Source organism: Ambystoma mexicanum, chromosome 4p (assembly GCF_040938575.1).
Source record: "Ambystoma mexicanum isolate Mex_15411 chromosome 4p, UKY_AmexF1_1, whole genome shotgun sequence".
NCBI classification, from domain to species: Eukaryota; Metazoa; Chordata; class Amphibia; order Caudata; family Ambystomatidae; genus Ambystoma; species Ambystoma mexicanum.
The window spans coordinates 410,375,796-410,393,851 of record NC_090927.1 but is presented as its reverse complement, the minus strand read 5'-3'; the positions used below and the strand labels follow the sequence as shown (position 1 = coordinate 410,393,851).

The 18,056-nt window shown below is 47.8% G+C and overlaps 1 protein-coding gene across 2 annotated transcripts in view; it reads left to right on the top strand.

The window, feature by feature from the left end:
• Nucleotides 1–18,056, top strand: part of DDX1 (DEAD-box helicase 1) — a 795,552-nt gene that overhangs the window by 213,608 nt on the left and 563,888 nt on the right. For both annotated transcript variants that reach the window (XM_069605939.1, XM_069605941.1), the window contains exon 8: nucleotides 698–781. In XM_069605939.1, the coding sequence (XP_069462040.1) occupies nucleotides 698–781 (84 nt within the window). The remainder of the gene's footprint in view (nucleotides 1–697; nucleotides 782–18,056) is intronic.

The window sequence follows — 18,056 nt, the reverse complement described above, 5'->3', positions numbered from 1 at the left end:
TCCCCCCAGTCCCTTACAGTTATAGGAAAGTATGATTCCCAACATAAAATATGGAGAGAAACAAACATGCCTTCGATGGAAAGAGTAAAAGAAAGGGTGAGTGGGGGATGAAGGTTCCCACTCACTCAGGAACATAGACAAATAATCCAGCAGTCCAAGAAAAAGTGCTGAGGGTCTCACAGGTCAGGGAGACTTAGCATAGATATGAAAGGCGATGCGGCTGCAAGAAGACTTCAGTGCCTCTGTTAGCAAAAACATTGAAGATAACAGGAAAGCCAAGAGAAAGTTGAGAGGAATCAGCAAAAAGAAAGCTGAATACAGTAACGCACTGCATCAACATGTGTATAACACAAACACTTGTGTACGAGCGCGATACAAATTAAATATCAGATAACCACATTTCTCCCTCCCAGGCATCATGACACTAGAATTTCCTAAAAGTACTACAGTTTCTTTTTCCAATTTGCTACGTTTGTTTAAAGCCATCATTCAACCAACTGTTCATTTGTATGTCGTTCCTTGTGACAAAATAGAAGTATGCTATAATTGCATTTTCCATTGTCGTTACTTTGATACTTTTTCCGCCATGTTAGTAATTACAGATATACAATTCTGTTGTGCGCAAACTTGCTTTATTGTAGTGGTGTCTTTAAGTGTAGACCTATCATCTTGCTTTTTTTTTGTATTCTATTAACAGGCAAATATTACTATGAAGTATCCTGTCATGATCAGGGTTTGTGCAGAGTTGGGTGGTCATCCATGCAGGCTTCTTTGGACTTGGGTGAGTACCTTGGAAAAAAAAAACTAGATCGCAAGAAATATCTGCGGAGCATCTTTCGTTCATTGAAATGTTTGGTCTTTAATGTTGTCTACTTCCATGATGGATGTAGCATGCTGGCACAATGCCCTTGTAGAAATAGTAACCCTGAAAGTGTGGCTGAAACTTGGATACCTATTATCATCTTTACAAAAGACTAGAACATTTGTATTTTCTCTAGTGAAGGTTTTCACATTGGACACATTAACAAACTGTTAACTTTTTGATACTAATATAGGGCTAGTATTTGATAGTTTTTTTTTTCCTGTGCCCTAGGTAACTGAGTAATTATAGGTGAGGTAGGTGTGATGGGTAGAATTTGTCATGCGTGCTAATCAGAGGTGGTACTTTCTCTTTGTGGATTTTGTGTGCTTTTTATGATCTAGGTAGGGGATGCTGCTGCATGTTTGTATGTTGGGTGTTAGTTGTGAATACTTACTAAGCAAGAAGGGAGTACACCATGGTGTGCTTCTGTGGCAATTAGTTTTGAAAGGATGTGACGTGTCCACTTCCGGCGTTGACTACTCTGTGCATTCCATGGTGTTAGTCAGGAGCTCAGTGTGTTCATGACATCTGAGGGACCTGCCTTGTCTTTGTGGCTTGAACTTTAGTTGATGGATTTTCTATGTTTTATTTTTGACTTGGAGAATCTTGGCTGTGTTGAGGCAGTTTTTGTACCACCCTAAGAGGATGCTACAAACACTAATCCTAATGGGAGACGAACGTATCTGCCAAAGGTAAGCCAAACCTCTTAAATGAAAGCCACAAGCCTCAACTCTCAAGTAGATTTATTTAGTCGACACAAAGGTACACTTAGTCAGCACACTTTTCTCTAGTGTGGGTGTGTATATATTTATTTCTGAGGCTTGTGATCTGCTTAGAATATCATGATTTGCATAGGCCGCTATGTAGTGGTATGTGCAGAGTATTGCATGACTTGTTTTTGAAAGTCTAAAAAGGGACGTCGACTGGGCGTGTTTGTAATACTATCTCTAGTGTTAAGTCCATAGTACCCATTGTCATTCAAGCGTCTAAGTCTGTTAGTTTTTTTCCCCTACGTAGTGGACATTGCAAGTTGCGGAGCTCTTAGCTTTTAGCCTTTATTTCTTATTGTTAGACTAATGCTGTTATTCTCGACAGCACTTTACAAAGACCACCATTGCCGAGAGACTCCTCGTCAACTGCTGTCGAGGCTTGGGCCTACACATTAGGGAGGGGGGTGGGTGGTGGTGTCACATTCCAAGTGTCCCTTAGAGAATGCCTACCTTTCCACTTCCCTGCTTTTCTATTTGCACAGTTAGCAGTTTCCATTATCAGGAAAACACTCCCTTTAAAGTCTGCCCCTCCTGCCACAAGTATCCCTGAAGGACACCCATGAAAAGTGTACAATCTGTGCCTTCCCCGAGATCACCCTGAAAATCGATGAACCGCCTGCCAGCTTTTTCGACCCAAGACTCTCAAAAACCGGCATAGTAAACTTTGGGCAGCCCATGCCTTGCAGGCAGAGGCTGCTATAGAGGTGCCAGAAGAAACCGCCAATACCCTGAGTCTCGAGCCTGAGTGCAGTGTGTTTTCGGGGAGATTTCCTAAAGTCCACTTTGGGATAAGACTTGATCTATCCCAATGGTATATAGATTCCCCAACTCTTAGTTTCAGTCCGTACTATTCATGGAACCTTGGTAGAGTGGCAGAGCAGTCGGGCTTATATTGGGAAGCGGGGGGGGTTGATCATCCCAGGCCCCCAAGAGGTTCTGAATGTGGCATAGGCCTAACAGTGCTTTGTCGGGGCTCGGGAAAGATGCGGGGGGGGGGGGGTGTGGAAGGGTGTCAATAGAAGCTGCCTTGTAATGGATTATTATGTAACTACTGGTAGTAGATTGTACTAGAAAAATGAAACCCAATCTTAGGAATCCAGAAGCCATCCTGAAATTGAGGCCTGGCGTTGTGCTGCAACTAGGGCAGGAGGCCCATGCACGAAACATAGAAATGTGTATGTGAAGGAGTGGATTGCAGCTTGGGCAGCGGTGTGGAAGGCCAAATTCACGGGGATTTATAAACCTCTTGTCTAATACTAACAGCACATGTAAGTCAGAAGGAATGCGTCCTACAGGGCCATGAGCTCCCTCCGAGCAGCTATTCCATGAGGAGGGCAAGAGCCTCTGACCTACTACAGCCCAAATCCCAAGTTATAGTGTCCAGATGTAAAGTGCAGGCTGCAGATGCGGTATTGATGACCCCTCTTGTCCGCCAAGACTTGTTTGACTCTACTTTCAAGCTCTTCCGGTGGATATCCGCAATATCTGACCCATTCTCTTATTCGATCAACAGTTTTAGGGAATACCTGCATTGTAATGCCTTCAGAATTGTCATGGGTGTTCGAAGGGCAACCAAAAATAGAACATGCAGGCATTGTTGTAAATTCTGCAAAATAAAGGTCAACCTTATTCGAAAATTGTTTTGCATAAAAATGTGACAAAGAAGGAATTGGACCATACATTGTTCATTGCACGCTTTCTTTTGGGCACCACAGCAAAACCAGTGCAGCGTGGGCGGCTGTATAATAGGATAAGTTTCACAAACAATTCATTGATGTGCTGAAAATCAGAACATGTTACTCGTCCCTTGAATGTTCTATCGTGCATGAAAAGGAAACATGCTTATACTATAGACACAGTCCGTGAAGGATGCAATTCGATGCCATTTGACACTGATAAAAATTGATATATCGATAACCTAACAAAAAACTCGGGTCAATAGCAATGAGACAAATTAACATAGCACTACTGGGTACGTTACTTCGAAATAGATATAAATTTACAAATGAAGGAGATATGATTAGGATACATGCCCTTACCTTGACCAACAAACACAGTTAGATTCAGCAAGCAGAGTAGTTAGTGGCAGGAGAACAGGGAGAGGTTCACAGGTAACACACTCGAGAGTTCACTCGAAGCGGTCACAGAAGTTCACAGATAACACGACGAAGAGCAGATTAGCATCGGTCATTGGGCTTCTCGAGTAGCACGTTCACGAGTTGACTTGCAGTGCTCAAAGATGTTCTCATGATAAATATCAAGTGGTTTATAAAGAATTACAAAAAGGGGTGTGTTTGTGAATGAATGACGTGTATATTTCGTGGTATTGTGTATTGCAGGGGCGCGGCCTGCTTGAAGGGGAGCCTGCCTGGAGACACGGGGTCTGAGGAGGCCATGTGAACAATGACCCCTGCGCAAAGGATAGCTTTCAAGTGTACATGGTGTTTGGCACCTTGGCTGTTCAGGCCCCTTGGCAGCGCACATCCACTGGTGCGAACTGCCTTTTGATAGTGGAGGGGGGATGGATTGGTCTGGGGCGTGCAGACAAGGCACCGGAACACTGCTGAATGGAGACTCACTTATGTGGATTGCAGGGGCGTGGCCTGCTTGAAGGGGAGCCTGCCTGGAGACACTGGGTCTGAGGAGGCCTTGTGAACAATGACCCCTGCGCGAAATATAGCTTTGAAGTGTTCATGGTGTTTGGCACCTTGGCCGTTCGCACCCCTGACAGCACCCCTTGGCAGCGCACATCCACTGGTGCGAACTGCCTTTGATAGTGGAGGGGGGGGATGGATGGATGGGCCTGGGGTGTGCAGACAAGGCACCAGAACACTGCTGAATGGAAACGCACTTGATTCACTTAAAAACTGAAACAACAATTGATAACAAATATGTTGTGCTTTATTTGGTTTCTTATTTTGATGGCACAAAACTACTACACATTGTAAAGGTCTGGTTGCAGCACAGCGAGGGAAAATCCCCTGTACTGACCGCTGTCACTGGGGAAAGTTTATCTAATGGCACCAACGACACAGGCTGGTATTACTCGTTGAACGCGGTGTCCAAGCCTCCCATGAAGCCACCATGTAAACGAACGATAGGCCACCAGCCTGTACCACCTGTGAAAAAGAAAGATAGGAACTGTTTTTAAATGAGCAATATAAGCGTATTAAACCTTAGTTGTCAATGACAATTATTGTATCCAATGGCATTTTTGCCAGGACAAATGCTAACTAGAAACTGCACAATATTGAACGACTTTTATGCGACTATTTGTAGAGAATTGCAAGACTAAACTGATATGACAATGATATATTGAAGTTACGAGAATATAGGAGACAACCATGAAATAGTAGTGGCCTAACTGACATCACAACCAGAGTATACTTATTCATTACTTGGATTATGAGGCAAACTGTGAAGTTTGTGCATAAGCACCATCAAAATCCTCAACACGGACTGTGTGAGGCAGGCTGCCCTGAAGTCTGGCAGCTCGGTAACTCATTGAGGCTGTGGATCGCCTGGCGATATGTAGGACAAGCATCCAGAGTTTTCTCGGCAGCAGCAGTTCTCCTCCTCGGTTGGCATTAGCGCGCACCGATTGCAGGTACACCAGGTGGAAACACCGTCCATGCGACTAGGCCCAGGTTCTTCATCTGTTGAATCGTCCTCCCAACTGTTGTCTGAAGCCCCATGGTTTCTGCATCTTTCTCTTTCCAGTAATTCCTCCTCGGAATACTCGGGCTCGTACAGGTAGGGCATTATTGTTGCCATTGTGTGGTAAACGAACGAAAATAATTTATAGCGGTGGTACTGGTATCTGTTCACACGGGCTACAAGCAACAAAGGAAGTTGACCAGAGCACAGAAATGAGTCACAGAATACTCAAAGAAATACAGTGAGAGGAATGGAAAAGAAAATCTGCTGTGGTGTGAAACGGTCTGTTTATACTTATCAAGGAATGAGGCTTCCTGCCATTTCTATGGCGACACGTCATTAGCTGAAGTGCAGAGAATGTTGACACGGGACGTGCTTTGGTGTTGTGAAATGGGCGGTACGCGTCTAGTGATGTCAGGCTAAGGGGCGGGGGCTATGATTTAGTGCCGCAAAGGCAGGTCAGCCAGGGCGATGCGGCAAGTGATAAGATTATGACAAAATGGCCGTGCCCTGCTGCCTGATTTCGCTTGGGTTCAAGAGACGAAAACTCGGGTAAGGTGCATAGGAAATGTTTGTACGATCGATCGACTTACGGTTAAAAACACATGGCCGAACCATAGGGACAATAATATTTCTGACCGCACCATTCCTTTAAAGTCCCCCACAAGAATTATATTCCCTCTGGCAAACCCTTCAAGCTTTTGTACCGTTTTGTATGTAGTGATCTTGCCCCTTGTTCGGGGCGTACGCGATGCCACGGTTATAAACCCTCCAACCTTTATTTATTTGACTTGACAACACACAGACAAACAGATGCTCACAACATGGCGTTAAGACATATTTGGCACAATTATACTTTACAATACAGTGTTGGGATTTTGCATACGTTAAGGGGTTAGGGGTAGGAGATATCACGGATACATGATTCAAGAGTCACCGTTCATGGGATGGTGCTAGGTGGGAGGGGACGGGAGTAGAGGATTCCGTGTCTGAGTTCGAGGTCCTGTTAGACATATAGCTGCAAAATTTCTGCCAAATGTCTCTCGTCTTGAGTGCGGGTGTTGCAGCTCACCCCAGGCTTCCTCAGTGTCGTGCGCCCATGTGACTGCCCTGAGCCACTGTGCATACGTGGGTGGTCTAGGCCGAAGCCAGTTCATTAAGATGCAGCGTACAGCTAGTATCACGCAGAGTCCAGCTAGCTTCCTTGAGTCGCGTCCCAACTGGGGAAAATCGTGGAAGAGGCATTGCACCGGGGATGGGTCTATGGTATGGTCCAGTATGCTAGACGGTGTGGAACATACTTCGGTCCGTAATTGCGTAAGACGTGGACAGGACCAATTCATATGGATGTAGGGAGCATGGTCAGCACCTCATCTAGGGCAGCTGGAGGGGAGTTCACTGAACATATGATGAAGTCTGCCTGGAGTGTGGTGATATCTGTGCAGCAACTTAAATTGTATTAATTTAAACCGTGAATTATAGGAAACGTTATGGGTGCGGGCACACATACGGGACCAGCGTTCGTCAGTCATCTCGACTCCGAGATCCTCTTCCTATGTCTCAATTTGGTGAAGGAGGGGGCAGCTCTAGCCTGCAGTAGTGTACAACTTTGATACTTTCCCCTAGAGGAATCGAAGGAGCACAGCTCCGCAATTATGGGCTCATCAGGTGGCATAGTGGGGAAGTTGAGGTATCTAGCCTTGAGGTTCTTCCAGAGGGAGGAGTACTGTAGCCACGCCGCGGGTTTCTGCTTGAGGGGGAGTGGGAGGTCTGTCCACTCAAGGAAGTTGCCCTGTTCATAAACATCGCAGAGTGCCAAAATCCTGCGGCAGCCCAGCAAGCGACAGTGGAATGTGGGACTTGTGGGACATCAGGGAAGAAGTTCCAGAGTGGGAGGTCCCCGTGGAAAGGGTGAGGTTTGTCCACCAGTTTCCAGAGTTTGGTGAGAAGCAGGGATGTACTAGTGACCTGGTCTGCTGAGTCAGGGTTAGCCTGGATGGGTTTGAGAATGTGCATACAATCTTGCCTAACAGGGACCAGGGGGTTGGGGCACACAGCATCATGGGGGACCAAAGGGGCTGGGGGCAAACAGCATGACACGTGACATGAGGGTGCTGGGGTCACACAGCAACAACCTGGGGGGACCAGATGGGGCTGGGGTTCCACAGCGACAACCTGGGGGAGACCAGAGGGGGCTGGGGGCTGGGGGTACACAGCGACAACACGTGGCACCAGAGGGGGCTGGGGGCACACAAGCGGAAGCGGACTGGGAGCAGACAGAGGTCTTTGTTGAGGGCCTCGTTTGGTGAAAGGCAGCAAACATACTGGCAAGGATATGTGAATGCCAGTAAGGAGAGTGTTTGCACCCGGAGGTGACTTCATTCACAAGGACAGTAATGGCATTTATATATCACTAGTTATAGTTTGCAGATTCTGAGGTTGCAGAAAGGAAAGGTTAAAGGAAGGAAAAAGGTTCAAGAGGTTCTCAGAGCATGTGAGTATGCTTAAATCTTTCAATGAAGTCTAGATAAGCCTTTCACAGCATTAAGTCTAAAACATGTACCACCTATGAGGGACAGAAATATCAAAGTCCATGGACTAGAAGAGTCTGCAGGGAGCCAAGACAGCCAAAGTCAATTGGAGCACAGTCTATGGAGCTGAGGCACTTCTTTAATCAGTCTTTCACAAAAATCACTTGTGGGTCACAAGCTGTTAAGCCTGTGAAAAGCCGAGTTGGAATCAACTCTAAGGTCTCAACTGAGAAGAGCACAGCTCAAAAGAATGAGCCAAATACCCCAAGTCTAAACAGTCCCTCTGGTTTGAAGAAGAGTGGTCCAGCTGGACTTTGTCCTGTTGCAGCGATGCAGATCCTGGGTTCCTGAGCTACGGCAGCTCAAGGCGCTTTTCGGACCAGCAGCACTTTGTGGTTTCTGCGCGCAGTAAATGGCACCACAGTGGATCGCGGTTCGGCTTCCTTCACTCCTTGGGTCCTGCACTCTGGTGAGGGGACTAGAGCGCTGGTCGTCCTGCTTCTGGAGGGTCCTTGGGAGACTCCTGGAGCTTTTGGCTGGATTGCAGACGTTGCCCTAGACTATGGATTTCTCTACCCCTGGCACATTGCTCTTGCAGCAGCAAAGTAGTACAGCCAATCAGGGAAGACAGTCTAGCGGGGTTCATCTCAGGGTTAGTTGGTCCCACTAAACCAAGGGAAGAAGTCGTCCCTTCCCGAGCTTCTGTTGTTTTGAAAAAGGAGTTTTATCACAGCAGCAGGGCTTCACCGGGCAATTCAAAGGTCCAGGAGGATGTAGCAATCTTTGTTCACGGTTTCTTCAAGTGTTTCTCCCAGTGGTTGAATCTTACTAGAGTCCCAAAGCCCTTGCCTTTTTTTTTCAATTTTATTGGATTTTTCATGTCACAATGTACATAAGGAAATCAGTTTAACAAAATATTTTGTAGAGACATGTAGACAAGTTGAGCATCACATTATTACAACTGCAACCCTGATTATACCTTGGACCCACCCTCCCCCAGTCTCATTTCACCTTAGAATCAGACATCTAACATCGCTTTAGTTCACCTTACACATGAGAACATTAACAACCTTTTCCACACATGCAGTAACGTGAGCGTTTTATTTTACGAACCTTACACTATATTTAAGTGATTCTGTGTGTAGTGCTTCATTGGCCATATCGTGTACAAAAGCCAGCCCATTCCATTTCAATCGAGCCACCTGTTCCGTGTATGGCTGCAGTTAGGCGATCCATGTGATCTAGATTGCGAGCTACGTTCACCCATTCGGATTTTCTTGGGAGTAAAGTTCTTTCTGGCCTCTAGGAGCAGGCCATGTGTCATCCTCTGCAGTTTGGTGAGTTTGTCATACTGCTCAACTAGGCCAAACAATATAAGCATGTGTACTTTCTCCCTCTCTTCTATATCCTTGATCCAGCTGAGGACCACGTCCCAGTAAGACTGGACCGCAGTGCATCCCCACCACATGTGGCAGTAATCGGCTTTTGAGCCACAATTACGCCAGCATTGGGGACGCACTTCTTGGTACATTTTACTCAGTCTAACGGGATCATATTGCCATCTGTACAGAAATTTTATGCCATCGAGTTTGTACTGTGAGGCAATAAATGTTTGTGCCGTTCTCCTGCATATGTGAAGCCAGGTGTTTGGTGATACTTTCTTCTCTAGATCTCTCTCCATTTTCTCTCTTAGACACTGAACAAACTCCGTCTGACAGACAATCAGCGCTCTATATAGGGCCCCTACTAATCCCCTAGTGGCCGAGCCTGTGTCTAGTATTTTCTCAAGGGGAGTGAGTCCTCTTTGTAGTTTTGCCCTTTCACGCTTCTCTGGTCATGACCCCTTTCAATCGTAAGTATAGGAACGCTGGGAGTGGCACGAGTCCCAGTGCTTCCTCCAGCTCCTGTATGGTTATGAAGGTGCCTGCTTTCCATAGCTGTCCCGCTCTTTCTAGCTGGGCTTTCTTACCAGGTTTGATAGCTCGCGGGGTCTGGGATCTCATCTGTTCCCTGGTACCCACAGATGACTCGGTCGTGAGGGCCACGTTGTGACCCCCTACATGCCCCTGTCTTCGTACTAGATGTTCCACAGGGTTCCCAGTATGGGGTGGTTGTGTATTCTTTTGAGTAGCTAAGATCTGGGGACCCATAACCATTCACCCGCTGCGGCGGAATGGAGGTGGCAGTTGTGGAGGTCTACCCCTTGTATGTCTGACCGCGCTCTGAGATGTGGGATGAGGACTCTTAGCTGCGCAGTTTTGTAGTACATATACAAGTCAGGCAGTCCTACCTTCCCACAATCTTTGTGCAGGTGAAGGTATCTGTTTGAGACCCTGGGATTTTTGCCCTGCCATAGAAAGCATAGTAGAGAGGCTTTGGTCTTCTTGAAGTAGTTATTGGCTATCTGGATGGGGAGCATTTGGAAGAGGTATAGGATTTTGGGCAGTACCACCATTTTAATGGCATTGAACCGTCCCATCCATGAAATTGAGTCGATTCCAACGTTCAAGGTCTTTCTCTGATTGTCTTTAGGAGCGGGAAGTTGTCCTCGTAAAAGCTGGTAAGATCTCTGGTGACATTAATGCCTATGTATCTTGGTGTGGTTAGACTGACCTTCATGGCCAGTGGGTCCAAATGTGGAATCTATTTTTATGTATGGGGAAGAGGACCGACTTTCCAGTATTGATTTTGACTCCTGCCAGTTGGCCATATCTCTCTATCACTTTGATCGCAGCTGGGATGGTGGTCAGTGGGTTTGTTACGTGAAGCAGCATGTTGTCTGCGTATAATCTGAGTTTATATGTTTTGTTCCAGCCGTAATGCCCTCCACCCTGGGGTAGTTTCTTAGTCTTTGGGCAAGTAGCTCCAGTGTTAGGACAAATAGTAAGGCAGTTAAGGGTTATCCCTGTCTGGTTCCTCTCCCCAGGTCGAACCTTCTAGATTGGCCCCCATTGACTGCTACTGAGTTCTTTGTAGATTGCTCGGATTCCCCTCAGGACTCTTGGGCCCAGGCCTATTTTCACCAATACCCTGTCTAAAACGTCCCATGCCACCTTGTTGAATCCTTTGAATCCTTTGTCAGCATCTATAGAAAGGAGTGTGGGGTCCTCTTGAGACATTTGGGCTTCGTTTATTAAGTGAAGCGTCTTTCTCTTGGTGTCTGCCCCTGGCGTCCCATCCAAAGCAGACTTGTTCCGGGTGTACCAGTTTGGGCAGGTGGCCTTCAAGCCTAGCAGCTATGACTCTGGCATATATTTTTGCGTCAATATTCAGCAGCGATATTGGCCGATAGGAACCACATTGTCCAGGGTTTCTGCCTTCCTTGCGTATTACAGTGAGTAGGGCATGGGCGAAGGTTTTGTGTGCCTCTCCTTGCTCAATGAGATCGTTGAACAGTGTAGTTTGAAAGGGAGTTACGATCGCCACACACGTTTTGTAAAACCCTGGGGTGAAACCTTAGTCACCTGGTGCTTTCCCTTGTTTGAGGCGGCTGATGACTGCATTTATTTATTCACACATAATCGGGGTTTCCAGAGCCTCTGCTTGTGCGAGGGAGGGGAGGTAAGATTCCGTTGGGTAACGCTCGATGGTTCCTTCTGTTGCCGTGCCCTCACTTTTGTATACAGTTTCGTAAAAGGAGGCAAAGGTTTCCCTTGTTTCTTCTGGCATGCTCTTATTGGTGTCCCCTACTCCCTCTAGTTCGGTCACCCACCTCTCGGCTCGTTGTGTGCGCAATCGTGCTTCCAGGAGGGCATCAGCCTTGTCCCCTTTTTTTGCCTAAGAAACTGGAGGTTCCTAGCGATCTTGCCCTCCTCGAGCGACCTCAGTTTGTCTCTTAGGTCTCTAGCCTGTAGAAGGCATTCTTGTCTGTTTAGCGGGGAGGATTGGGCATGTGTCTTTGTTGTCATTATCTTTTCCCTTAGCCTATTCTCAATTAATGCACTTTCTCTTTTCTTACGGGCTCCCTCTGAGGATGCCTCGCCAACAAACAAATGTGGCCTTGGCTGCTTCCCAGACAAGTGGCTTTCTCACCTCGCCTGTGTCATTGGTGTCGAAGAATTGTGATTTAATTTTCTAAGATAAGATCTTTCCACAATGAGTCGTTACAGCGCCACTTTGAGCTATGGGGGCACAGATCATCCCAGATTCTCAAGAGACATCATGTCGTGGTCCGACGAAGAGATTGTGTAAATGTGAGTTTCTCTCTACATCCCATAGGTCTTTGGATGTGTAAATATAGTCGATCCTCGTGAGTGTTATATGGTGTAGAATAGAAAGTGAAGCCTCTTCGCTGTGGGTGTTGAGGTCTCTAGCTGTCTCTCAGGCCATAGAGTTCCAAGGCTGTGTCTAGTTCCGTTTCTCCTTGACTCTTGGGTGCATGGGGTGTTTCTCCCCCTGCCTATGAAGTGTGGCGTCCATCCATACGTTGTAGTCCCTTCCTAGTATGATGTGACCCTGTGCTTCTCCCATTATTTTTTTTCTAGTGCCCTTTGCAGGAATCTCCTTTATGCCTGGTTGGGGGCATACACTGTGGCAAAGGAGATTTGTATGTTCCGTATGAGCCCCGAGATCAGTAATATCCTCCCCTCCGTATCTGACCAGTTCTTGGTAATTTCCATACGTAGACCCTTCCGTTTGAGGTAGACCCTTCCGTTTAAGGATGCCGACCCCCGCTCTCTTGACAATACTAGAGTTCCAAAATGTGTTGCCTATAAGGCTGTTTGATAGCCTGTGTTAGTTGCCCCTTTGATATCTGGTGATACTGAGCAACCTCTGGGTATTAAGCACGTTATAAATAACCTATCATTATCATCAGTGAGATCTTGTACCGAGACCCCAGCCCAAATCACAACATTGAGTGCTCCCAACTTCCCTCATGTAACTTTTCAATTCGAAAACTCTAATAACTGCAACATTTTTCAATCGTGTCAATGCGATTTACCAGGCCCCTGTGAGGCTGAGTAACATTTTGCCTGACCATCGTTCGGTGGCCCGAGTTTGCCCCCTAGTTGGCGGCCCTCGGGTGGGATTGTTAGGGCGATTGTCTGCGCCTCATCCCACCCCATTGACCAAGGGCATCACAAAGAGGCTTTGGGCGAGGGTGTATTAAGCTTGATGAATTTCCTCATGCCTGGTATTCTTCTTCTGTTGGGCCCCTTCACTTTCCAACCTCAGTCTCCGTCTCCTCTGATGGCACCTGGGAAGCGGTCCTCCTCTCCGAGCAACTCTCGAATGTCGTTCTTAATCTTAATACCGTTATGAGTTTGTGCTTTAGCCCATCTAGTTAAAAGGTTAGTGAGAAGGATATCCCATCTGTATTGTACTCCCTTGTCTTTCAGCCATTTTGTTAGGGGTTGACATAGACGTCTCTTGGCGAGTGTCGGGGACAAGAGGTCTTGAAATATGGTGATGCGGGCTGTACCCACTGTGAGTGGTCTGCTCGCTTTACCTCTATCTAGGATTTTGAGCCTGTCGGGGTAGTTGTGGAAGCGGACTAGCACTGATCTGGGGCCACCCGCTGGTCCTCCAGCTCTATGAAGTCTCTCAATCTTTGTGACATTAATCGAATCGTCTTCAAAGAGGCATTTCAGAATTTGGTGGATTGAGCTTTTGAGGTTGCCTTCCATCTCACCCTCTTTCTCTGGAATTCCAAAGAAGCGGAGGTTGTTTCTCCGTTCTGTTTTCAAAGTCGTCCATCTTGAGGGCCATTTTGGCTTCACGTCTTTCTATTTCACTGAGCCATATGTTCATTTGTGTTTCCATGGTATCTTGTGATGACTGGTTGTGTTCTACTACTTACAACCGGTCTTCCATCTTGTCTAGCCTGAGATTAATGTTGTCCACTTTGTTGCCAATGTTGGAACGCATTCCTCTTATCTCTGCTAGTAGGGAGGCGATGTCTCCTTTGGTGGCCATAGTGTTTTGGCCTTCTGTTGCCATCGCTTTGTTTTCGTCAGAGCTGTGCCCTCCTCCCTGTCCCGTGTAAGTGAACTCCGCCAACCTGTTTCTAGAATCCATGTAATGGTTCCTCTGGCCTTATCTACCCCCGAGACGTTGGACGCCCTGGGGAGTCTTCACTTGCTTGTGGGCGGGGGCTACGTGATTGGTCAGGTGTGGACACTCGTGCTTCCCATTGAGGGATCAGTGTGGGCCTGTTTGAATGTCTGCGGTGTTGCTTGGGTGGACCCCTCTGAGATCTTTCATCCAGTGTGATCCAGCTTTTGTGGGCGGGCACACTCCCAGAGCAGGGGGCCACACACCCTGAGTGTACTCTATGTGCTTGTAAATGGTTGCACTACGTTTTCATCCAGTCTCCGAGCCAGATCTTGCCTTCCCCCAGGATGCAGCTGTCTGGAAATTGTAAGTGTTTTCCGAGTGACGGGCCAAGAGGGCTCAGTCTGTGATATATCTGCCTGTGCGGAGTGCAAGATCTCAAAACAGCACCTGGGCCACTGTGAAGAGGGACCCCTACCCACACATGGATCGTTGCAGTCCTGGGGTCCTGTCAGTGCAAGTTTGCTGTGTTACCATAAATGTTCAGCTTCCTTATCTTTCTTTTTCTGGGGTTGACCCCTCGTGCTTGTCTCAATATGGCAGGAACACGCCTCTTGGGAGAGGGCCTTCATCTCTTGTTTGTTGGAGTGACGTGTGTCTAGTAGACATTGAGTAGATAATCTGACGTAAGGGGACCATTTCGACGACATGCACTGTTATTGTATTGAAGCGCTGCTGTGCTTTGAATTTGCTTGCTCTGGGGCCACCAAACCGTGTCTCGTGTGTTAAAGGCAGTTGCCTGTCTGATTGGGGGATGAAGTGAGATGCTCTTTTTCTACAGTGGCCGTTACTCAGTGCATTGGGCTGTTATGCACTACATCAGGTTGTCAGCCCTCCTGCAAGGTAGCAGTCATTGTTCGGTTCTATGTCCTTCTGTATTTTCTGGCGAGCCCTTAGCGTAATGTCATTTCCCACGTGGGTGCTGCTCCGATGGTTATTGCGCTGTGAGCCTGGCGCTGGAGCGGTTTGGGGGCCCCTGGGGTCCAGCACCAGGAGCAGGAGCAACGTCCACCTTTCTTGGGAGCTGTGCATGGCGAGAGTCTCATGGGTCAGAGGGGACCCTGCGCTTCCTGCTTCCGATTAGGTGGGTGGCTGGGTGTTAGGCAGAAACATGTGCAGTTCCCTTAGGGACCACTGCAAAAGGCTTAAGACTACATGTGTTGGCAGTAAACCCAATTGGTAGCAGTCTGTACCACCCAGATTTACCTGGTAGCTGTGGCTGAGCAGCCAGACCTCTCTCAAGAAGAGTTAGACAGTATATAGAGTATACAAGATAGGTACCAAAATACAGTAGCACAAGCAAACACTGACCAGAGCTTTGGTATCAAAGTATATAATTATTTATTTAAAGACACACTTAGAAACACTCCAGCACTATTATGTAAGCAAGTTCAAAAACAGTCACTATTAATATATATATCCCTTATTCCTTATTAGACGAGTCTTAGTTAACACCACTCATTTCCAGACAGAGGTGAGCGCTGAACTAAAGATGGCACTCCAATAAGCTAAGAAAAAGGGAGGGAAAAGGCAGAAATTAGGAAAAGCACACAATACTTTAGAAGCGCCCAGCAAGGCAGGAAAGTCAGTCTACTTGTGAGTAAAAAGTTCAGAGGCCAGGCTCCCTCTTAGAGAGCACAGAGCACCAATGCGCCCAAGATCACACAGTTTAAAAGTCTTAGTCTTGCAGGGAGTTCAGAAAAGAATTAGTTCAGCTCAGAAAAGTTCAGTTAGCCAGCCCAGGGCCAACCCAAGTGGTAAGTGAAGGCTTTAAGAGTCACCCCACATAGACCGTTGGCGAGGGAGGCCAGGCGTACACAGTACCTTGAAAGTGGAGAGGATCCTCCAGCGGGGGCAGTTGTTCCTGGCAGCAGGTGCAAGTCATGGCGTCGTCCAGAGGAAGAGATTGTCTCAACGTGGAGGAAAGATGAAGGTCGTTGCATTGCCAGGGAAGAAACCAGCCGCGGAGTTCTCCGGTTAAAAGGTACTACCTTTTATTCGCGGTAGTGGTAAAACGTGGTATCCCGGTTGCCGGGGTGCTTGGCACAGGCAAGGCGGCCACGACATGACCCGGGAAGGCCAAAAGGCGGGAAAACTGGTTATCCCCACCAGTCAAAGGAAGAAGACTCTCCGGGATGAAGATCTGCTCTGTCGTTGGAAGAAGTGGTGAGACAGTTCAGCAGGGCTCCACCGGTGGTGTCGTCCTTGCAGGTCGGCTCAGCTTCTCCATCTTCAGATTCTTTCGTCCTATGGCGACTTCTGAAGTTCCAGTCCCCAAAGCCCTGCTTTTATGCAGCAAACCCCCATTCATCAGTCCTAGCTGTCACTCAAACATGCTAAGTGGTGAGTCGGGCAGCTCACCACTGGGCCAATCATACAAGAGTGCGACTTGAGTTGCCGAGGCAACTCAGTCCAGGGTGCCTAAATACCCCCTCCCCCACATCCTGTAGACCCAGACAGAGTGGCACCACTTTTGGAGGCTTCTGTGGAGAAGCCCGCCAAAAAGTGGAACAAAGGGCTCGACCTTGGGTTGGAGTTACAGAGGCGAACACAAACGCCATTTTAAAACCGAGACCCAACTGGGGAATAAATATTAAATAAATAACCCGCCGTTATCTTTAACATTGCACCAAAAAAGTGGTGCGTTTAAAATGAATGGGAAAATCCCATATTAAATATTCTTAAGGAATATTTTGCGTGGTAACCGCTGCCACCAGCCAGAAACTCGACGAGGGGGGACTGCACAGTGCCCCCTCTAAAAACAGACCCAGGGGCAATCTAATTACCCCTATCAGTACTTTCACGATATGATGGTTTGTACTGGTTCTGTTCCCAATTTAAGACTAGTAAAGTCAACGGTGACTTTACATGCCCTGGGAGAGAGTAGTCCGTCCCAGGGTATGGAGTCTATGTTTGGGGGTCACTATGACACCCCTGTGTTACTGCACTGAGGGTGCTGTGTGACACACTTAACAAAAACCACATGAAGCCCTATGGAGTAAAAGACCCCAAAGCCCATTAAACACATTACTAAGCCAAAGGATATTTCAAATCATGTCTAAGAGTGGGTGAAAGAGTCTCACTCCTAGCAGGAGAATAAAATAAACCCCAAAAATCCAGCAAAGCTGCTGGGGGACTCGCAAGGTTTGGGAAATTAGCCTTAACACAGAATTCTCCCTAACACTGGGGCACTGGCTGCAGAGGCACAGTGGGCACTCGGACCGGGAGGGAGTGCACATCCCGTCGTCGGAGTCCCGGTCGGCCGTGGCAGACTGTTCTCGCAGGCTGCCCCTTGAGCAGCACCCGCTGCCAACGTTACAGGCTGTGCGCTTGGCCAACACCTGGGATCAGCGGGTGTCTCCCTGCCACCAGCGCCACACCCGTGGTGATCGGTGCCTACCTCCGTACTGGTTCAGGACGTAGCTCTTTGATGTTGAGGCAGACGCACCCACAGTGCTGCGGGGGGTCCCCACAGCCACTGTAATGTACAGGCCAGTCTGCGCAATCAACTCTTAGGTGGGGGAGGGGGTCGGGCGGATTTGTTTCGTCAACGCCGTACTCCTGGATGTTCAGATGCTCTGCTCTTGCGGGTGGCCCTGCCACCAAGGGAGACCAGCCATATTTTTCCAGCAGCCTGTCTCTCTGGCACGGGCGGGGAAGGCGATGACGTTCTCTCACAGACCACCGGGTCACACAAACAAAACAAGTTTTCTCCTTGAGTTGTCCGATTTCCTTTGGATTTTCGCACAGTGTGTGCTCCTTATGTTTATGGTTTCAATCCTTGATGCAGGGCTTTTGTACTAGGGGCAAATGCAGGCACATTTGCAAAAAGAAGGGGTCTGAGATGCAGAGGGTACGCTAAGTGGTGTCCTCCATCTGTGCGCCCCCTGGTACCCCAGCCCTTGCCTTTTAAGCGGGTTTCTCCCATTCATGCACTGCTTATGCTGTCAAACTATGCTTTCAGGACAGCAAGCCAGCCAATCGGGACTGGCTGGATTCAGGCATTCCTAAAGACAAAGAACAGGGAAGTTTCGGGAACCTCCCTCACATCATGCCTTTCCAGACACACTGGAGCCAAAGGCGGGTTTCAGGACTAGAGCCTGCCAAAGGCAAAAGAAACCAAGGGCTCAAATCTGGCTTGGCTCGCTCAGTAAAACCCAAGAAAGACCTCACAAACAGAAA